General features: G+C 38.8%; 2 protein-coding genes across 5 annotated transcripts in view; one reads left to right on the top strand and one right to left on the bottom strand.

Annotated features, from left to right (window-relative positions):
• The window catches only part of sh2d3a (SH2 domain containing 3A), a 19546-nt gene extending 15964 nt beyond the window's left edge, over positions 1-3582 (top strand). For 2 of the 4 annotated variants that reach the window (XM_038712899.1, XM_038712902.1), the window contains 5 exons: positions 112-227; positions 746-917; positions 1023-1134; positions 1615-1800; positions 2920-3582. In XM_038712899.1, coding sequence (XP_038568827.1) covers positions 112-227; positions 746-917; positions 1023-1134; positions 1615-1800; positions 2920-3137 — 804 coding nt within the window. In that variant the 3' untranslated portion in view covers positions 3138-3582. The remainder of the gene's footprint in view (positions 1-111; positions 228-745; positions 918-1022; positions 1135-1614; positions 1801-2919) is intronic. The other 2 variants (XM_038712900.1, XM_038712901.1) reach the window with 2 other exon arrangements.
• LOC119898705 (cdc42-interacting protein 4 homolog) lies at positions 3550-23447 on the bottom strand. The gene is made up of 14 exons (XM_038712904.1): positions 23206-23447; positions 17620-17735; positions 17428-17481; positions 16499-16646; positions 16290-16352; positions 14717-14821; positions 14308-14436; positions 13940-14086; positions 11789-11953; positions 7236-7345; positions 6200-6332; positions 6027-6094; positions 5221-5327; positions 3550-5134 (listed from the first exon to the last, which is right to left on the bottom strand). The coding sequence occupies exons 1-14, from the start codon at positions 23227-23229 to the stop codon at positions 4989-4991; spliced, it is 1515 nt and encodes a 504-aa protein (XP_038568832.1). The 5' UTR covers positions 23230-23447; the 3' UTR covers positions 3550-4988.

Genomic DNA, 23447 nt, shown 5'->3' with positions numbered 1-23447 from the left:
TCAAACTCAACAACCCAATTCCCACAAATTGAGAGGAGGTTGAATAATCACTCAGTGAACTGGATGGAAAACCTGACTGGCCATTGATTTGTCATTGTTGTGGTGCTGCAGGTAGCGCGCATCGTTGGGGTGACTGATGAGCAGAAAAGGATTATGGGAGTTGGATCAGGGCTGGAGCTTGTCACTTTGCCACATGGACACCAGTTGCGACAGGATTTGTTAGAAAGGTACATGCAGCTGACAAACTTTATACACAACAGTAGATTAAAGAGTTGGTTGAGATGATAATTGGATCACATTTCAGATGATGTTTGTTCATATTTTCTCATTTATCCCTCGTGGTATCTAGCCATGCAGATATCTTTGGTTTAATTTGTGTAGGTTTTAAGGTATCCATCTCCTTGCTGACGGGATTGCTTAGTTTGGTTTGTGGTGCTGAAAGAATTAGAAAATGTATTTGACAGTGATCAGTGTCCTCATTAACAGTTTTCAGGGGGACTGTTTCTTTGGTAAACAGTAGTTCTGTGTATTATCCAGAGTACCCTGCCCCCACTAAATGTTGCTTCTTTTTTTTACATGCAATTCTGTGGGTACTACAAAATTACTTTCACCTTCATTTTATTGGGGTGGATCGGGGTGGATGGATGCCACTAGTGGGAAGTGAGAAAACTGTCCCTCACCAACTGCCTTATTCTATTGCCTGCTCTCTCAAACACCTCTGATCCATTAATCTTTCAATTTTTAGGCATCATCTATTAGCACTGGGAGTCGCAGTGGACATCCTAGGCTGCACAGGGACTGTGAGCCAGAGGGCAGCCGTTTTACATAAATTAATCTTATTGGCTCAGGCTCTGAAAGAACACGCCCACGACCTCTATTCCTTCTCAGCCGTGATGAAAGCTCTGGAGATGCCTCAGGTGGTGTAATTATTACATATGCTTGCTCAATGCAAACTTAAGCCATGTGGAAGCTGGTTTAAGTTTTTCAGCACTCATGGTACGTTTGTGCATCGACATATGCAGATAATGCGACTGGAGATGACGTGGCGTGCGCTGCGGAGGAACCACACAGAGACTGCGGTTTTATTTGAGAAGAAACTCAAACCCTTTATGAACTTGCTTAATGAGGGAGACGGTGAGTGGTGGACACATAACAGTTATTTGGCTGATGCTTCTGTCCAATGCAACTTTTGTGAAGGAAGTGCCGGCATCGGCTGTTGAGGTGTAGGAAGAGTTGAAATGCAGAACAGGTCGGAGCTGCAGTCAGTTTGTTTGGCTACACTGTAAAATCAAACAGACTGGGGGGGGGGGGGGGGCACAGCTGAAATTGACCCTTGAGACAATCAATCAGACTTTACACAGCTTCCTCTGTAGCCGCAAAGGCTTTATACGACCCTTTTCACATATTTAGTAGGATTCCCTGAAACCTAAAAACTGACTTGGATGTGTAAAATAGGCAAACTTCCCCTTTTTTATAGTGATGGTCTAGGGGTTAAAACACCTGATAGGTTAAAACAAGTGCTTTATAAATAACACAGTGACCCAGTTATTAAATAGTGAATGTATTGGACTGCATTGAGTCATATGTGTACTGTCTTAATATGTTTTTCTGTAGACTCTGTAGTCCAGGGTCCTATAGCCGTACCACACCTTGTTCCTCTGCTGATGACAATGGAGGGTGAGGACCCAGTGGAGAACAGTGAGCGAGGCTGTCAGCTTCTGTATGATGTCCTCCAATCAGCTCGCAGAGCTGCGCTGCATGCACAAGATTATCAGCAGCATGCACACTCTCTGCTCACAGGTACACACATGCATGTACAGTAATGTCTTTTCTTAGAGACAGTGACAGACAATGGGCATCATGCTTTAACAGTACTGTATTCTTATCCTAAATCTTTTCTGTGAGGCTTGTTCGTAAGAGTGTTGCCAGTCAGATTCACCGAACACTCGTCTTAAACTGTGCAAACTTGTCATAAATTATTTGTCTTAACCTGATGAATGTCACCTGTTCATGAAGAGGTGTGTTAATGAGATTTGATTGTTAGCATAAGCAACCCCCCGAAATTGAGTATAAAAAGATTAATTTCACACCATATAGCTTCAAGTCAAAAACATAACCAACTGCACCTTATGAGTAGTGGGTACAGTATTAGAAAATATCAATTAGATGCCAATGACATATCATTAGAGAAGCAATGTACTTGACAGAAATAAAGACAGAATGGTTTGATATGAAGTTGGATGCTTAAAAAGTGGTGACTTAGACAGGAGTTGGTCAAGAGATAGATGAGAGAATATTTTACAGTGGGGGATGTTTCGCTGTCTTTATTATAAAGATGATGTTCTCCTGGACATCAGCTTACATAGATGAGTTTAAGGCAGCTGTTGGAATGGGAGAATTTTCCTAATATTTACTGTTTTGTATGTTGCCATGTTAAAATATGCCAATAAATAAAACATATTGGCATATTTTATATAAAATTCTAAAAATAAAAAACCTCAAATTGGCAGCCTAAAGACAATGATATGGTGAACAGAATATAGTTTCATTACGTTACTATTTATCTAGTATTTATAGTAACTTTTATTTTTGTTGATTTCCGTAATAAATTCATTTAGATTAAGGGATTATACTATGATCCCTTAAGTCTCTCCTGTGGAGAGTGGCAGACTTTCGGTACATGTGAGTTCTGTTTTGTTATCTTACATTAGAAGTATAAGAAAGTTGGTGAATGCAAAGAATTCTCTTAAATCTCATATGTGCCACTTAAGAACAAATCTGTTTGTGCGTGTGTTTCTTGCATGAGGCCCGTTGTAAGGTAGGCACATAACACACTTACTCTGGCAGGAAGCATATGGTATTATACTCAGTGTACATTGAAACAGAAATGACATCATTTGTGTTATCGGATCGGATCAGATGTCAATCACACTGTTTCAGCAGGAGACTGGAAGCCAATCCCTGAGCTGCTGGAGGCTTTCCAGACAGAGTTTGCCCTGAGGCTGTTCTGGGGTCAGTCAGGGGCAGCAGCTGACAGAAAGGAGCGCTACATGAAGTTCGACAAGATTCTTTGTGTCCTCTCTGATAAACTGGAACCCGTGGAGATCACCCCACAACAACCTGACGCTCTAACCTGAGCCTCAGGGCCTGTTTCACTAAGTGAAAGGTGAAATCAGCACTTTCTTCACTAGAAGAACATAAAAAGCAGTGAATAAAGTGAAACATATTAGTTGAGCCTCGTGTTGCAGGAGCTAAGGCAGCGATCACACAGGCAAGGGGAGAAGTTATTTTTGAGATGTGAGAAGGTTAAGCTTATCATGCGACAGTGGATTATTTTTCCTTTTTAAGCAAATATGAAATTGTTTACCCAGAAACTAGCATCTGTTTACTTCTTCCATTGTGCATTTCTGATCAGACAGTTTGGAATCAAGTATACAACAAGTGTTGTTGCTTGACAAAAGGACCAACATGAACACTATTAAAACTAAGTTAGTTCCCTTTGTACATGACCTGCTGCTGTTAGGCAACCACACTGGAAACTGTGTTTTTGATCGTTTCTGATGCAATAAATGTATTTCTTTATTTTTTGCATGTATTATTTCTCATGAATGATTCTAAAAAAGAAACAAAAAAGACAACAAATGTTTTTTCCACTCAAACGATACATGTAAATACATATGTCTTTTTAAAAATGGGTCATACAATAATACCCCTTAAATGTTGAGGAAACATCAACTAGTGCAGGACAGATTGATAGAGAGCGAGATTTTTTAAAGCCCCACTCCACTTGTCTTGGATGTTTGAGCTTTAATGTGCAGAATGGTGTGTTTGTGCAGAGTTTAACACGAGAAGGCTGTTGATCCAGTGGGAAGCTGAATCACAAAACTCCATTTTCCTCCCTTTTAAATCTAACCTGGTGTCATTAATTCTTTGAACATTTTGTAGAACAGGTTATCTGTATTTAAAGTCAGAATAACAGCAAAGATTTTTTAAAATGTCCATTGTTTCAGAGGATTTGAGTGAGATTTAGAGGTCTGGATATGATTATCCACAGCCCTTTCTGGGTTAAAATATCTTCCAAAGTTTATTTGAAGCTAATAGGAGGAAGTTTAAGTATTTTTAATGTGAAATTTCTCTTTGTGTTTTCCCAGACAGAATTTCCTGCTTATATGTAGAGGAGGGATAGTAATACAAAGAAGTATTTAAAAACACTTAAACTTTGACAGATACCCACTTGATTAGTCCAACTCAGACTGCTAATGACTCATATTAGCTTCAAAAGAACGTGGAAATATTTTAATTCAAAACGTGGACTGTGGATTTTGCTCACCATCACTTACATTAGAAGCTCATTAGGGAGGGATCTCCTCAGGGTCAGTATGAACAGGAAGAATTATTGCAGTAAGCACAACATGTTTCAGTGTTCATACAGGCACCAGGCTATTGCTTTGAGATAGACATAAATATATGTGAACCTATCCTTCACTGTGATGGTCCATTAAGAGATTTTATATTTTCTGCATTCCCTATAAAATAGTGGTTTTCATCCAGGCATACATCACATTACTATGACAAAAAAAAACCTCCTCACAGTATCCTGTCAGGAAAGAGATTTTAGAGGGCTGTTACCAAAAGACAAAATTCAGCAGTCTATATCGACATAAAGAAGGGTAGCAATGTAGGCTACTATGATGCTGTTATATGAGTTGACACTGACAAAATGTTCAGGTATACATTCAAAGGTTTGGTTTTTAAAAGAGCTGAAATCTATGAAGATCAGACAGGACTGACAACCTCTCCTGCTTCAGCGAAGAGAGACAGACTCGATATCGCAATCAGCCTCGATAACAAGCTTTCTAATCTCACATATTCATCTCACTATGCACGTCACTGGGTGAGATAAAAGATGTAGAGAAAAGCTCCAATTATCATGGATGACTTTGTATTCACCTTTGGCTCTTAACTTTCCATCACAAGCTCTGAGTGTGTTATGGGCCAAGTTTGACATAGGATGAAGGTATATAGCCCTCTTCTCCACTGGCTCTAAGTACTCTCATCCATCCATCTCCTTTATCCTCCTCCATTATACTCAACAGCTCTCCCTCCGTAATGGAAATGGTGCCCTCACTGTTGCCTGCACACAAACACACACAAGTAAGACTTAAAAGGCTTAAATGACATCTATTTATGAACAAGTAGAGTGTAAATATGACAATGTACCTTCAAAGGTGTACAGAGCCACGCAGTGGCCAACAGGGCTTTCTATGTCGTCAAACTCGTCTTCAAATTCTGTGTAGATGTTGTGAGACTGGTCAGCTGCTACAACACTGAAAATAAACAAATCAAGACATGTAATTTCATCAGTGTTTTCTGCTACACCTGTTCACATTTTTAAAAATAGTTGGGCATTTTGGGAAATACATGTATTTGCTTTCTTCCCGAGAGTTAGATGAGATACCACTCTCATATCTGTAGAAGTAAGTTAAACATCCAGCAGTCGGTTGCCCAGTTGGATATCTTAGCATAAGGACTTGAAACAGGGGGAAACAGCTAGCTAGTAAAAACAACAAGATGTTATATGGGGAATTTGGTGTCAGATAATTTCTGTCGCAGTGACTTCCTGGAGTTTCCCCTGGCTGCATGGCACCCCATGCTTCCAGTGGGAGGCCTGGATCATGTGACTGACAAAGACAGCCAAAGATGTCAGTAGAATACTTTTCGGTAGCCTTGCTAGTTTATCTATTTGCATTGTTAATAGAAGAATAAGAGACAGAATAACACGACTGTGCTTAAAAGTTTTTGTAAAACAAAGAAATTAGTGAGAATGCTTTAAATATTGTGAATCAACCTGCTGCATTTCTTTACTCTTTCACCTCTGGTTTCGACAAATTGTGATTCAAGTAAATCCAAATTGCATTACTGAACAAAAATGAGATTGGTATTAATTTCCTTATTTAACTTGCTGCAAGAAAGCCATAAGGGTATTTCCTGAAAAGTCAAACTGCTCCTTTAAACATAGGTCTTACCTATGTCGAGTATTATTGTTGATGGTGTTGGACGATTCCTCTCCCCCCACTGCTTCTGACAGCCACGTCTATAATGAACCAGCAATAGATGTTAATGTTGCATAAAAGCACATATAATGTAATCTGATAATGCACACAACGTAAGCATGCATTGTGTGTGTATGTGTGACAACCTCATATTTGGTCAGCTCCCCCCTTAGGCGGCCTATGTTGTGAGCAGTTTCTGTGATCTGAGGCTCCAGACTGGAGGGGTCTCCCATCTGTGGATTCTTCTCATACACACCCTTCATCTTCTCCAGTGCGTCACTGAGGTCAGAAAGGTGAAGGAAAGCGTTATTGTTTTGGAAATGTGAGCACTCATTAAGGATGTTTTTCTCCTGTGCAGCACTGCTGATAAGGACAGGAGAAGTTTGTACAAATTGGGAGACTTGCTGAAGAGACATTAATGAGGTTGGGCACTGATGGTGGGTGGAAAAAGTCTGGCTTAAACTTACAACAACAAAGATATAGGTTTAAGATCAGGGCTCTGTGTGTGAACCAGTCAAGTTCTTCCGCAACAAACTGGGAACATTTTTTTACAAGGGGTTTTGTCATATTGATCAAGGATATTACAATAAAGCTACGAAACAAATGTGTTATTTAAAGCATTGAAATCCACATTTCTCAGCTTCTTCATATAAGCCATGGAGTCCTATATTAACACTTTTCTGCAAAAGTTGCAATTGTTCTCATTAATTCACGAGAGACGTTTGTGTCTATGGTTTAATCTGGGCTCTACTCACTGGTTTGAAGTGGACGGGGCTCAATTGGAAAAAGGTGATGTCCTGTAATTCTGTACACCAATCAGAGTTGTTTGCTTATGTTGCCAGACTGCAATCAAGTCAAATTTGATACCCCATCCACACAGTTATACTGAAGAAGATTAGCTCAGTAGAAAACTGTTAGATCCAAAACTTTAGGTCATTTAGTCATGGATATTCAGCGTTATAGAGAAACACTTTTAAGAGGCTTTTAAGATCTTCTACTCTGAACTAATTAGGTGTCCACCAAAAAAAATTAAATTAGGGCACCACCACATACGGTCCAACCTATGCTGTCCCAAACAGATGCTCACAGTGAATACCATGAGTTCAAACTAATACTCAGTAGATTAATTATAAATTACAAAGGCCTTGGGGATGCCTGTGATTCTGTTGGTGATATTGTCACCTTTGGTCCTGTGCCTTTTGCAGCTCCTTGGTGATGTCATCAATCTTCGCATGCAGCCTCTTCTTCCTCTGCTCCGGAGGAAGATGAGAGAAATCTTCTGCTGCGGGCAGCTATACACGTACACGCGCGCACACACACACACACACACACACACAGTAATTGTCCTAAACGTCATGTATACAGACTCTTATTACTGCTCACCACCAGATGTCACTCCTCCCTATCTCTAACTCTCATTCCCACTGCTAATAAGACATCTACACACAGACTGACAGGTTAATGCTGCATGTTAGTCTAAGAAACCTAACAATACAGAGCAATACAGATCATTATTTTGTGTGAAGCAAACAAACCCTGGTTAGAGAGGAGAGAGAGGGTGAGGAGCATGGCTGTTCAGAACCCATAACACCCTGTGAGAATACCACTGAATTTCAGCTGCGCAGTGTTTTGGACTGGTGTGTACCGTATAAACAACTCACGACAGAAACAAACAAGTATAACTCTCTCGCCACACCAACATACACTTAGGTAAGTGCAACAATTAAATTAAATGCATAAAAAATTATTAAAATCTTAAATTGTTACTAAAGGAAAATGATAGTAAATGCAAATGAGATTTAAGATTTTTTTTAAAGAAGTGATTTAAATTTTCTAACATTTTGGGAGAAAGCTCTTAAGTTGAGGAGTGACAATAGCAAAAGCACTATAAACAGTAGTTTCTCCATCCCTGACCTTTAATCTGCTTCCGGACTAGTTGAAGCTGAGCTCATGCAGACTGACTGAGGCCGGTGTGATGTGATAAAAGATGGATAATTTTCTCAAAATCTTGAGTTCAAAGAAAGGGCCTAATTTTTTGTCTCTACAGACACATATTTAGATAACAATATGCAACTAGAGATCTTAGACTATATCCACTGAATAACTACTTCTCTCCCCATGAAGACTGAAAAGTGTTCACAGTGTTCTTGTGTGGATTATCCAAAGTAGCAGCGATACTTTTTCTGAAAGGAAATGTTGTGTTGAATGTTTTTAAATGAAAATTTTCACTTACATTCTTCTCCATTGTAATTGGGAGGAAAGAATAATTTCAGTGAGCGATATCTAAAAACCAAAACAATTTGCTTAGTTATGAGATAGGAGTCCGTGGTACAAACATACTGTCCTTTTAGCGACTGAAAACCCAAACCGAGTTTGTCCCCCTTATGTATTAATATCTTTCTGGAAAGGTATTACCCAGTGAAACCCATACAGTCATTTAACATAACTTACTGTTGCTCTGACAGTACTTCCAGAATCCCCTTAAGACTTTTTTAACAATCTTGGTGAAAAATTATCTGTGAAAAATTATCTGTTATACTATGTTTTAATATCTCTATCCAAAACGTAATATTTTCACACACAATAACGTGTTAATGTTTTGCTTGTGTGTTTTACAAAAAGAGATGTCAGTTCTGTATACCTGGATTATTCTTTCATCCAGAGTCTTTGAGGATTCTGGACATTTCAGAAGGGCGGTAAGTTTTGTTGAACAATCTTCCGAGATGGCTGGAAAAATTTATTTGGAAAATTGGATGCTTAAAGCTGTTATTTACATGTAATGGTAATACAAGCACCAACTGGGGCTGGACGGAGCTAACTAACTTGCTAACTAACAGTATACACTAGTTAACAGCCTCTAGTACTTTCTAAAAGACACAACGATGAATTTCAGCATTCCACTTTCTGGTATGACCCAGACTTTGTACCTTTTAACCCACAGGAGCGAGTGCAGCACCAGAATTATGCTATTTCAGCACCTGTTCAGTCCACCCTATATATATTCCTTAATAAGTGTCACTGTGTGTTTTTCAGCATGCAATATCTAAACAGAGAGAATAGGTGTACAACAAACACACTGAATGGGAAACACACTTTTACAATAATAGGCATAGTGACAGTTTTTACAAAAGAACAGGGGGTATAAAGTAGCAATATTCAGATATAACAGCAGGAGTAATAGCATCAATGGGACAAATACATGAGAGAGGAGATGTTTACAACATATGACATGGGGATTGGACCTGAGCAGATGTCGTCACTCACCCAGTGCTGTTTGTGTAATATCTTTAAGGTGGAAATCCTGGGTTTGACAGAGCGTTTGAACTCTCTCAGGCAGAGAGAGAGGGGGGAGTGCTCCAGCTTAGAGAGGGGGAGGAAGAGGGGGTGGCTGCCCGGTAGGAAAGGCGACGGGGGAGAAAAAGACGGAAGGGTAAACTGAAGGGGGGGGGGATACAAGGTGGAGGAACAGGGAGCAGAGGAAGAGGAGCACAGGAGGGAGATTACACTGGTAGAAGAGAAGAAGAGTCAAACAGATGCGGATATTTTTGTAATAAAGTGGACAAAGAGTTAAAAGGAGAGCACGTGGTGTTTTCAGGGCAAGTCTGTGCAGCAGACCGGAATTAGTACTGGCCCCTGAGGGCAACAGGGTGGTGGGGTAAGACATGAGTGGAATGTGTGCTGAGTTTTGAGTGTGTGTGTTTGTTTCAAAGCATTGTTATAAGACCTTGTGAGTGTAATTTGCACTTCTTCAGTGGTCAACAGGAGCAAGATAAGGACAGGGCTGGGTTCTTCTCTTTGTATGGATTAAGATTAAGATTAAAGTCTTTACAGCTGTCTTAAAATGTATCTGCAACGAGCCCTCAAACCTGCGAAAGGTTTACAGGTTTATCCACAGTTAGCTGTAACGTGACACCTTTTCTTAGAAGTGTACAGAGAAACTTTGATGTAATTAGTATTTGAAATGAAAACATATCGGTTATTTACAGGACAAGTCTGGTGATATTTATTTTTCTTTTGTCAACAAATCCCATGAAATGGACCAAAACCAACAATGAACTGACCCTATAACCTCTGTGTCATAGACATCCGTTGTTGTCCAAAAAAACCCACATCAGTGAGACGTGACGTGTTATTCATGCGATGAACATTGGCAATGTCGCTTATTTTTAATGAATACACTTGGACTGGTGCCATAAAAAGTGTCATCAAATGTGTATTAATCCATGGCTGAAAATAGTTCCCCACAGAGACACTATTTACTCACGTTCGAGTAACATTTACTAAAAACTTAAGTGCCCAGGTGTCTTTGAAAATTAACCTTTATTTTATATTTGTGACCCGTTTTCAAAGATTAACTTCACTCTAAAGATAAACTTGTGTCATTATCAATATTTAATTTAAACACCTACAGTAAGAGTTATCTTCACCTATACATGATATACTATACAGCAAAATAACATTTAAAAAAGAACCAATCCACATTTGTTTCTTTAGATTTACTAAACTAAAACCTGTGTTATCAGAAAGCAAAGCCATAACGCTGTATTGGTGGTGGTGGCACATCCCAATATTAACAATATCAGGAAAAAAAACACCTGCACATTGAATAAATGCTCCTGAAAATTATTTATTTAGTTATTGAGTACAACTACGTTGTTTCGACGTTACTGCTTCATCAGGTCAAGGACAGGCTAATGCTCTTAATGTGACCAAGAAGGTCTGTATGTAGACTTCACTTGATTTAACACGTTGCAGGCCCTGTCATCAGTTACTTCAACATGTACGCATCAACGCTAAACTCAGTTATATATCAAGGATTCTATGCTAGGATGCTATGTACAACTAATGAGGGCGTAATGTTGAACGTTGCTGTTCTATATAAAATTTTATATGGAGTTTAATATAAAATAAATCTTTTGGGAGCATCTATTAAAGGTGCTTTAAACACTAAAATGTATCAAATGCATTAGCAACATGAAATCAATTGGAGTAAGTTAATTAATTATTTGTAAATTATATAAATCAAATTTATTTCTAAACTCTTTAGAGTGAATTCACTTCACATTATGAGACGTCTGTGAAGGTTCTCAGTCATCCAGGTCATAGTTATCCAAGCAAGGTTACATTCAAGGGCAACTGGACTTGGTTGAGGATACTAGAAGGTGTTATGTCCCTCATCCAAGAGTCGTTAGCCAAGATGATCGATACTGCTGGTTTGTTAGTATAACAGCTAGGGGCACTAACGAATCAGCAGTATCGTTCATCTTGGCTAACGACACTACAGAGGATTCTTCTATATCTTCAATGAAGTCCAGTTGCCTTATATTTTAACCTTCCTTGGACACTAAGAGATGTTTTTGCAGGGTTTCATTTCATCACTGTTAATTAATGTACTAATTAACATAATTATGTTTAAACTGTGAAGCACTCAGTTTTGTGGGTGATCCTTATTGTTTCCAGTGTCTAATCATGTCGCCTTTATTTCAAAATAAGACCACACGTGTTTCGAGAAAGACTAACAACTCAACCTTGTAAATAAAGATAGCCTATATGAATGAGAAATGACAAGATAATTTTAGCCTGATAGAATAGGAAAGATGGGAAATTCAGTTAGTCAAATGCAGAAGCAGGCGAGGAAGAGAGGGGAGAGGCAGTAAATGTCTCCTCCTTGAGATGCTGCAGTTTTTATACAAACTGAAAGACAAGCAAATCTAATGTGAACACTGCATATTCACCTTCTGCTGTTTTTTGCTGAAAGGCCAGAGTTTAGCGCGCACTTTAGGTGGGTGAAGGCTGGAGTCAGAGGTTGCCGGTTTGATTCCTTGGCTGTAGTCTTCAAACTCTGCATCTCCAGGTCGCTCAAAACCAGACTTGTGCTGCTCTATGAACAGCATCGAATCCTGCAGGGAGATAAACAGACAAACAGTATATTTTAAACTTCACAGAAAATTTACCTCATTTACATACATGAAATAGCAACAACAACAACCCCTGTGTTAAAAATTAAACACTAGATGGTGATACAGGAGTGGATTTTTATTCATGTCCCATCCCACTCCCACAAAAATATTCCTGTTTCATCCCAATCCCGGAAGAATTCCTCTTGTCAATCCTGTTTATAATTTTAAAAAAATAATCTGAAAATGTGATGTTTTCACATTAGAACTATATATCCAAAAAACGGACCTATGATTCCTGTCCCGTCCCAGTCCCATGATGAATAGTGAAATTGTCTCATCTCGCGGGAATTATACAGGAATCCCTTGACACACAGGATTCCTGAAAAAATGTCAGCCTCTAATCAACACCCACTCTCAACTCTCCGACACAGTGTCAACAATAGGTTTTGACAAAAGTAGTTTTTATTATAGGATGGGTTGTATTAGATTGCTTAAGTAAACCTAGTAAACCTGTGGACATAGAAATAATGACACTGAAGTAATCTGTACTGTAGGCTTTTCAAATTTCGAAAAATGTCAGGTAAACAGCATAATTAAAGGAATACTTTAATACGCAATTTGCTTTCTTGTTGAGAGTCAGATGAGAAGATTGATACCACTCTACTGTGTGTGAGGTTTAATGAAGCTACAGCCAGATGATTAGCTTAGCTTAGCATAAAGACCACAAGCTGAAGGTAACAGCTAATCTGGGGTTGTGGTTCACAATGGCTTCAATAACATTAAATAAAACCTTTCATACCAAGCTCCTCCTGATGGGATGTGATATTTTTGGTTGGTCAATAATTCAGTCACTCAAACAAGGAACTTTCTCATTGGTGTGAAGTTGAGACATGGTCATGTTGCTAAGCAGAACACATGTCTACTGAAACATGACCCTACTTTCAGACAACATGGACAACTTCCAGTATCAATGCTCTCATCCTCTTTCGCATGTTCAGTGACCTTTATCTTTTCAAAGTTCCTGTGCTTGACTGTCCTTACTTTCTGACCATTAGCATTTTCTTGGGATTAAACCCACATGCAAGTAAAATGTTTGCTTTGATTAAAATTAACACATCTTGGTTATGCATTGATTATTACAAATCATATTATATGCTTTGATTATTGTTTGGTTTATAAAATGTCAGAAAATGGTGAAAATTGTCAACCCTGCCGCTGTCTGAAACCTTGCTGCACCTAAAGTAGTGTTATTATAGTAAGGATGGGCTGTGAGCAAGGCAAATGTCCTGAAAGATACATGCACAGGCTTTCTTTAATGTTCTTTGATTTTTTATGAACATAATAATAATAATAATAATAATAATAATGTGTTCTCTCTGTTATTATATGAACATAAGAAATACAAAAATAAAATTAATATAATTATACTACTTCTATATAAGGCTACAATTCTGTAAAAAACACAACGACATTTCTCTTTGACCTTTCACCAAATTAATTTGTCAATATTTTAGTTCACTATTGCCATGGCACCTGCTTACTAATGTCTTTCTCTACCACTGGCACAAACTGAACCAACTTGGAGAAATCACACTTTAAAATCCAAAACCCCACAAATTACACAAACATATTTAAATTTCCTTGAACCTTAACCCTTTCACCAAACCAGTTGCTTAGGTTTAACTTGGCATGGCATCTGCTTCCTAATGTCATCTACTATCACTGCCACAAATTTGGTAACATTTTACTGAGTATCATTTCTCTGAATTTTGACCTTTCACTAAACAAGTTCCCTAATAGGTTAGTTCACTGTTGTCATGGCATATGCTTCCTAATGTATTCCTCTCTCACTGGCACGCACTCTACTTAAAACATCAGCAGGACCAGCATCCCCCCAACTTTCCCAACAATAAGATCAGAAGTATCTTAGATACGATACTGGACAGACAGATAGAAAGACAGGCACAGCCAATACATCTCATTTACCTGTTTCTCATTGATTTTCATCCCTGCTGCAGAGATTCCCTCTAGACACTTTGAGATGATGGGCAGCACATTCTTCTCGATGTCAGAAAACTGGCAGTATCCCTCCGCCAGCCGTTGAATCCTCCGCTCATCCATGTCCTGCATTTTCTGTTTGGTACACAAACATACAACTGCCTCATTAAATTTCATATTATATTCACATGGTCTGTGTTTATACTTTGTTCATGCAAATACATACGGAAACACTGGAGAAGGATTACATTTTGAAAGACAATAAAAGGGTGTGTATGGTTTGCATTATGTCACTTGAGCAGGTTTGTGAACTCTGCCCAGTAGTACTGCATTCTATATGTGTGCCTTCATCTCACATTGAAGATCTTTGGTATCTCTGAGTAGTAGAAGAACTTTTGCTCTTTGTTGTATTTCTGGAGCTGTGCTGCATAGTCGTTCCTGCACTCCTCTGCTGTGTGTGTGCGGGCTTGGGCATGCAGCTTGGCCTTCAGAGCGAATGATAGGAGGAATGACAGAAGGGAGAGGGAGGGGAAGACAACAGGAGGCAGGAAGAATGAGAAATTAAGAGATGCAAAACAAAATGCAAAGTGGGAGAAATGCAGGACCAGATGCAGTGAGGGATGGGAGACACAAGGAGGTGAAAGCCGCCATGGAGGAAGACAAACAAGGACAGATCAATTATTGTTTTTACTGAAAATATCTTAAAAACCAAAAGGTGAAAAAAAATCTGTGCTCAGCTGTTGATGCCAACGTGTGTGTTTTTACTTTTTCAGCATCGAGTCTAGTGGCATTATTGTCGTTCTCGATTTTCTCAGCTTGTTGTGTGGCTTTATCCGCCTCCGCCCACTCCTTGGCAAATCGCTTCTTAGTCTGCAGGGTATGTACACACAGTCAGATCTACACTTTAATACACTTAATTGAATAGAGCTTTAATAGTATTAACGATGCAAAAGTTGAGGAATTCAGTCCCACTGGCAGTAATAACACTGCAAGGGGACTGTCCATCATAAAACGCACATTATGTTACTGTATGTTAAAGGCTCAATTAGGACAAATTCCAATCAGTAGATATATTTACTCACTTACATCTGGTGGTATCTAGTAATGCGAATAGATTTTGTTTTATAAGCATTAAAACATTACCATACCATTATAGAAGTCATAAACTTATTAAACCCTTTACAAAGGATTTATAAGTTGCACTTTATTACTGGCTAATACATTATTTACTAAAGATTTTTAGATCATTCTTTCATTTTATATATTAAGCCATTAACACTTTTTGGGCTGCCAGGTGGTGAAAAATCTCTCTGACTGGTGTTTTTCCTCCTCAAACAGGTTATTTTATCTCTTTTGGGTCAACCACTTCACTGGGCTGTTTGATTGGAAAGGTTCTGAAAAGTATCTGGACCAAAAGCCATTTGGTAACAACTTATTCTGACTTGGATTGTTGTAAAACCCTTTGTTGTTAACTTAGTATGATTTATAATTACAGATGACTTAATATTGCTGTTCGCTTAATAGAAAGTTAAGGTCATCAGCATTTGTAGCAGCACACTCTGTGGCTTATTAGACAGTTTGTACACTTTATTATTGACTTTATTAATGACAATTAATGACTCACAGGCCAGATAGATTTTTCACAACCTGGCAACCCAAAGGGTGTTATACATTTAACTTATAAACATTTAAGAAAGGATGTCCTATTAGAAAGCGGTACCAAAATTACATTTTAAATATTCAGCAGCAACGTGTGTAACACACGTTGTAACACACGTTACCAATGTCCCTGCATTACTGTGGATAATCTACAGAACTCACAGTTTTCACTAGAGCTACTTTCCACTAAAGAAATAAAGAAAAGATGCCGCCGTTCTATTTTTAGTAGAACAGTAGTTTTTTTTCAGTACCACAAACAAAATTCCATTCACCTCTTTGGAATGGAGGAGGAACACTTTATTTTACAGATCTACAAATTTCTATAATTTTCTGAAAGTTTCTTGGAAAGAAACATATAAATTAGTACAAACTATGGGTAAAAATAGAAATTATTAAATTCTCACACTCCAATATATAAAGTATTTAATTCTCACACTCCAACTAACTAATTAAACTGTTAAACTAGTTTAATTTAAGAATCTTGTGGTCTGTGTAGGTCCGCTGAAAATGTAAACATACAATTCAACCTATATGAAGAATAAAGTTGACGGACCTGTAAAATGAAGCTTTACCACAAAAATATCTCAATGACAAGATACCACAAAAGGCAAGTGAGATTTTTTTGGGTAATTTTAGGCAAACAAACAATCCTGTGATCCAACAACAATATGTGACTCACACTTTCTAGTTGTTTAAAGGTGGTCTCTAAATTCTGCTGGGCTTTCTTGACATCAGAAAGGTGCTGGGGAAGAAAGAGGTTTAATATGATGACACAGCGTACATCAATCTAATCTGCCAACTGCCAAACTTCCCTGTTCCTTCCTTCTTCCCTTCAATCCCTCCCTTCCTCTCTCCCTCCCTCATGTGCTCTTCCTCTCTCTCTCTCACTGTTTTGCGTTCCTGTTTGAGATCCTGAAGATACTTGGTGAGTTCAACACAGATGCCGGTCATCATGTTTTCAGCGATGAGCTCCCGTTGGCCGGCGTAATCATTCAGCTCATTCAGAATCTCCTGAAAGGATGCGTGATTGCTGAATCTGCAGCAAGGAGTAGAGACAATTTGGAAAATTATCACAGCTGGAGAGACCAACATTTAACTGACTGTTCGCTAAACCCATCCCAATGAACAGAAATTGTCTAATCTTAGCAAATGTAACACAACAAACATTAGCATGTCCAGCTATCTAGCTTAACTAACTAACTAAATAAGTAAACATTATTTTCAAGTTAATTACATTAATTAGTGAGACTTCTTTAGAAAAATGCTTTTTCAGGACTGGGACATCCACTCTGTGGGAGCCATCAGAGTTTTGAGGAACTCTGTCCTGCCCTCTTTTTGGTTTGGGAAAGTTTAAACCCCAGAAGCTCTAGCCAAACTTGCGTAAGATAGCATTACATTTTCCAAATTTATCGGCTATTCTTCCTACTCTTTGGAAATAAGAGTACTACATTTTACTTACAATACTGTACTATAATAATAGAACTAGCTAGCTCTACACTGCAATACACAAATAATGCAGCTCCTTTATTTCCATGATATCTCTATAGATCATCAGACCTGACATGTAGCTTTAGCCTCAGTCTTTTAGTACTACATCATTTAGCCACTGTGCATATTTAAGACCCTTTTACTCGATTCCTATTTTAACACGTTAGTGTGAAACATTGAAAAGTCAACTGGAGTTGCCGTGCAAGAATGGAAAGCTAAAACAGGCACTATCTTTAAAAGGGGAGTTTAGTGAACAGTCACTTGTAATTCATGCAAAATAAAAGAGGAGAGGGAAACATAATGGAAATAGAAATTTTTCATTCTCTCACTTGCAGTCTGGCTCATCCTTGCTTCCTCGTTTGGCATATCTCCTTGTTAGATTCCTGTTAAGACAGCGTAAAAGAAGCACTGTGACTCTCTATTACACACACAAACATAAAGACACAAATAAATTTAAGATCCTAATTAATGTAAACATAACTAAACATTCAGAAACAAGCTCACAAAAACCAAAGGCACACCTGAGTTGCTTGGCGTAGCTCTGTTCTATCTCTGTCCGTTCCTTTACAAACTTTATGTAACGCTCCACCAGGTCGAGGCCTGCCAACGTGTGCTTGTCGATGTGATCATACTGGTCCTAAGAGAGGAACAGCACAGAAGTATCCATTTCCATACATGTATATGCACACAAACACTTTAGACTTTTTTTTCTCTTTCAATCAAGTCGTTGTTTTGTCTCAAGAATGATAACAAAGAGCTTGTATCCTGTTGTTGATTAATTTTCTTAGCTCAACTAAGTGCTTCAGCTCTAATACATCAGACCAGCTTCCGGGCAAAAGAATCGTGCTTTGACATAACAACTTAAACATTTTTATTATTTAAGGCATATAAGAATAAGAAACATCTGGCCACTGTGTTGGGTCATGTTCCACTTGGATCAAGCGGGAAGCTTCCCGTCTGAGATGTGAATCCAATGCGGAAGTCCCTTAAACCTGCATTCTATTGAACGACCACCAAAGTAAACACTTTCATAATGAGTTTATGGTCTCAATCGCTAGTTTCATGTCTTCTTCAATACAACATGTTCATTTAATAAATTATGGTCCCATTTAGAGGAAAATAGACCATAAAGCAGAGTATGCGTCAGCGCAGGATTATCTATGATTGACAAGTCATTACCATGGTTATCTGTCAATCAGGCAGATATAGATATAGATAGAGTGGCTCGTACCCAAGGCACTGTGTAAATTTAACCAGCGCAAGCCTGTTAAAATGACAGTTAAAGTGAATTACAGATGCACCTAGCAAGCTAACCAGCTCCGCACATGGCCGTTAGCTCCACCGTCTCGTCCAAATATGGTCATGTCCGGTGCCGCTGGTTGCAAAAACTTAACATGGCGGTGCTCTATCAGCCAAACTCAAGGTTCGGTTAACACAAAATGAATTCATACACACTTGTAAATAAAACAATTTTTTATGCAAACACATCAAATTGCATTGACATCAATTGGATCTTCTATTCGGTCCCCCAAAAAGGGGTGAGGTCTGGGGTTTTACAAGGTACCCACATATACCTGTCTGATGTATTGTTTTGCTTTGCTTTCATTTGCATTAGGCCATGGATTTGGAAAATGGCAACAGGATGAAAAACCTTTACACACGCACACTTAAGACACACCTACAGTCTCACACATACACGAAGTGCAAAGATAGGTTAAAGAATAAAAGAAAACTCTCCTGTCAACATTCCTCTCTCTCTCTTTACACACACATCCATGCATTCAAAACACAATCTCTCTCTCTCTCTCTCACACACACACACACAAACCTGCTGGGCAGGTAATATTTGTCCTCTCTGTCTCCACTGGCTTATATCTACACAGTGTCATAACATATAGTAAAGGGCTCACTGAATATGAATGTGACCACAAAACTGAATGGTGTGCTTACATGAGGAGTCTGGACACACGAAGCAACAGGGTGGTTCTGTTGTTGTGAAATACAAAGAAAGACTCCACCTTTTGGTTGCTGGCGTGTGTGTGCGCGTGTGTGCGTAGAGGCTGCAAGGTCTTTTGGAACCAGAGACATAGATATTAGGTCCTCAGAGGGGGGGGGGGGGAGCTAAATGGAGCTCGTACAGTAACACAGATAGCAATGTCCTGGAAACGAGAAGGCTGGGAGGAGGCAGGAACAGGATGAGAATACACAGGACAATGGAGTGAAATAGAAGAAACAGAAAAACCTGCACCAGGAAGGAGAGTGATCGAGGCAATCAGATGTATGAGATACAAATTGTGATTAAGAAAGAGCATGTGAAGAATCTATGAAATATATTCCTCCATGCATTTGCCACTGCTGCGCCATTAATTAACTTAGTATATCATGTTTGTGTGAGACGAATGAATACTGATAGTGAGTGAGACAGGCTTCAGGAATGAGATAATCATTAGCTCAGTATGAACCTCCGCCCTGTGACTGATGGTCCCAGGGGCCTCTCCAAACCCTGAAACCAGTTGGACCAGTCCCACCCCTCACAGTGACGACACACAGCAGCAGCGTTTCCTGATCCAGGTAGATCTGAGGTCAGACTCAGTCATAATGAAAGCTACAAAACAAAAGGATTTAGTTGCACCAGCCATCCGTAAATCCATCACTAAGTTTGTGTAAAGTGCTTAGTAACTACTAGAATGTTTCAATCTGCACCATTAAAACTCGAAATGTCCAAGCTAGAGAGACTACCTAAAGCTAACCTATTAACACATTCAACAAATTTTGTATCAAAGACACCAAACATTTCAGGAATACCATCGTGGAAATGGGTCTCAACTGATGTGCAGCCATGAAAACCATAAAGTCTTGTAGTTTAATCTTGTACTCAGTGTAAATATCATATAGCTTCAATGAAGAGAAGTTGGAAAAGGCTGATATAGCACACAGTAAGACAGAGTGGAATGAGAGGATTTTTTCTAACCTTAAAGCTACAAAAGGGGAAATGGCATATGTGGTTAAATGAGAGCAAGTTTCACTTTTCTTTTCACTTGTGTACATGACATTGCAGGTGATAGCTGATATCTCTAAAAATGTAAAATTTGAGGATAACACCTTACAATACAGTACACAAAAGTAGTTACAAAAGAACGAGATCAGCAATGACCTGATAATGAATTAATTGTTGATAAGTAGCACCTGAATATCTCAGAATTAAGTACTGTATAGAAAAGAATGGAGAGTTCCTGCAGAAATTACTGAGATACTATATCAATGAATCAGTGCATAATGATAATGATTCATAAATATCTGTGAATCAACGTGCTGACCATTTGCTTCATGAGTAGTTCCGGATTAACTCTGAATCAGCCAGCTCATACCACTTTACTTGCATTGAGCTACAGTATGATTGTTGTTTTGCATCTCTCATTATTGCTGCTGTGTTTCATCACTGTGAGGGGTGGGACTAGTCCAACTGGTTACAGGGTTTGGAGAGGCCCCTGGGACTGCTAGTCCCAGGGCGGAGGTTCATAAATATATGTAATTCGACATACTGACCACTCTCTTCATGCGTAGTTCCTGATTAACTCTGAATCAGCCAGCTCATACCACTTTACTTGCATCGATCTACTGCCCCCCGCCCCTCTCTCACTCAACCTAACTGGTGGGAATTGCTGGGTCTGTGTAAATACAATTACAAAGAGTATGGTCCTGCTCTATATGAAAAGTGGAATGGGATAGCTTGTTATGAATTGAATACAACTGAATTGATTTGGGGGGGCAGAGAAAGTTAAGTAGCGGTCAGTGTGTCAATGCTTTTTAGTAATTGAATTAATCAAATTAATCGATGAAACGTTTCAACCCTACTGATTAAGTAATAAGCAATTGAGACGTTACTAGTTTTGTGGCACTCAGTGGCTGATTATGAGGTAATCAGAAACTGAGGAGAGTGGTCAGTATGCCGATTTACAGATATTTATGAACTAATCATTATGTAATGATTAATTAATATAGGATCTCTTATTCTGTTCTTTAGTAACTCACCTATTAAGTTCTTGAAACTGAGATACTCAGGAACTACTTACTAAGAATTAGTTAATTATCATGTCGCTGATTCGTTCCTCACTCAATCGTTAATCCAATTTTTTGCACTGTATTGTAGAATGGTACCAATTTGAGTTCTCCTCGTGAGCATCTATTGAGGAGAGAGACCCTGTTTTGGATGGTCGGATCCCAAAGGGTCAGGTTGGTGTAACTAACAATTATTCTCGAGCAGTTTATTTTTTTTCATAAATTGAACAATCGTTCGGTCTATAAAATGTCAGGAAATTGTTAAAAATACCAACTACAATTTCCAAAAGCCAGAGGTAAAGTCTTCAAATTGCTTGTGTTGTCTAAAAAGCGGTCCTAAACCAAAAGATATTTAGTTTATTATTAGTTAGGACAAAGAAAAGCAGCACATTTGAGCTGGGGCTAGGTAATATTTGACAGTTATGCTTAAAAACTATATGACTTACCGCTCAATTCATTATCAAAACAGTTGCTCATATGAATGAAACAATAAAATGATGATCATTTATCAAACAAAAATGCCCAATAACACTGGTTCCCGTTTCTCTACTTGCAGTATTTGCTCGTTTTTTTGTCCATTGTGATAATAAACTATTCAGGTTTTGGACTATTGGTCAGACAAAACAAGAAATATTAAGACATCACCTTGGGCTTGTGTGATGGGCCTTTCTTCTCTGTCTGGCATTTTTATAGACCAAACAATTAGTCAATAAATCGAGAAAATAATCAGGAGATTAATTGATAATGAAAATAATGAGTAGTTACAGCACTAGTTGCTGATTTATTTTCTGACTAATCGTTTTATCAACCAATAATTTCAGCTCTAGCTATAATATGTGCTGGTTTTCTCACAATAAAGTCTGATTACACTACTGTTGCCCGATCCCATCAAACACGACACAATCAGATGCAGCTGAATCACTTTTTAACTTCAACTATTCATAAACAAAGCATTTAACATAGCAGCCTCACCCAGTCAGTGTTTAACTGAGGAATAATCTCAGATGCACGTACTTAGGCTCTGACCTCAATCACAGCAGGATTTGGGAAAATTTGTTGTCTTTGCTCTTCATCACCAGCCAATAAACCAACAAGCATAAACAAGTCTAATCTATTTTGTTTGCGCTAAAATAGACTGTACATAGCATTAGTGCATCAGTGTAGAGCTAAAATAATTAGTCCATTAGTGATTAGCCTGTCAGAAAATTAATCAGGAACTATTTTAACAAATAATCATCTATCAAGCAAAAACGCCAAACATTTTCCTGTTTCAGCATCTCAAATGTGAGGAATCCCCGCTTTTCTGTGGTCATATCAGGTCGTAAACAGGATGTCTTTCAGTTTTGGACTGCTGGTCAGACAAAAACAAGGAAATTGAAGACATAATTGTGTCTAATTCTGTAATTTCCCCCACATTTTATAGACCAAAAACTTGATTGATTTATCCAGAAACTATTTAAAATGAAAATCTTTACTCGCAACCCTGGATCAGTGGCCACTGTGTGTGTGTGTGTGTGTGTGTGTGTGTGTGTGTGTGATGAAGGTTGTCTGACCTGATGACTGTCAGTGTGATTCACAGCTGAGAGAGACACTGACCAGATGCAGTGACAAGTCACACAAATGAGCCTTCAACAGAGGACAACCTGTCAGAACCCTCAACACTTCCAGAGAAATGTTTTCACAAAGCAAAGCTCCGGTTCAAGCATGCATTAAGGTGGAGTGAGACAGAAAAGGGTAGCAGAGTACACCTTCAGCCTACATAGATAAGGTGGCCAGAAAGAGTAATAAACCTCTCTTCTTTTCCCTCTGCTTAAGATAAGGAATGCAGCAGGAGTTGCGAAATCCTCTGGTTGCAGGCTTTACATAAAGACTCCTGCTGTTGTCTCAGGATTACTTAACCCTGGCCCTACCGTGGTAAAACAAGAGTAGCGTGTACATATCGTCGAAAATAATAGTAAGACAGCACACTCTTAAGGGATGTTGAAGGGGCTTTTTTTGTAACGACTTCTCCCAGAGGGTTAAGCTTCTGTGTCAGCTGTCAAACTTACCCAAAGATGTGTTCCCCAATCCATTTCTGCAAAAGTTCAGACCGTCCCTGTTGTTTTTCTAGCAGAGAAAGAAACAACCAGGTGGTGGAAGAAAAAGTCCTCTCGTTACAAAGATTCCACAAAACCGAGTCTCGAAAGCGGGGATGGCAGAGGAAATGTTTGGAGGAAGTCTACGCCTTCTCCTTGGCACGGACGCGTCTGTCCTGTTTCTCCAGCGAGAGAAAAAAAAAAATGTTCAAGCA

The sequence above is a fragment of the Micropterus salmoides genome, unplaced genomic scaffold (assembly GCF_014851395.1).
Source record: "Micropterus salmoides isolate LMB-PRFRI ecotype aquatic unplaced genomic scaffold, ASM1485139v1 Ms_hic_scaffold_12, whole genome shotgun sequence".
NCBI classification, from domain to species: domain Eukaryota; kingdom Metazoa; phylum Chordata; class Actinopteri; order Centrarchiformes; family Centrarchidae; genus Micropterus; species Micropterus salmoides.
Note: the sequence above shows the minus strand (reverse complement) of the source record. Positions and strands in the feature narration are given on the sequence as shown.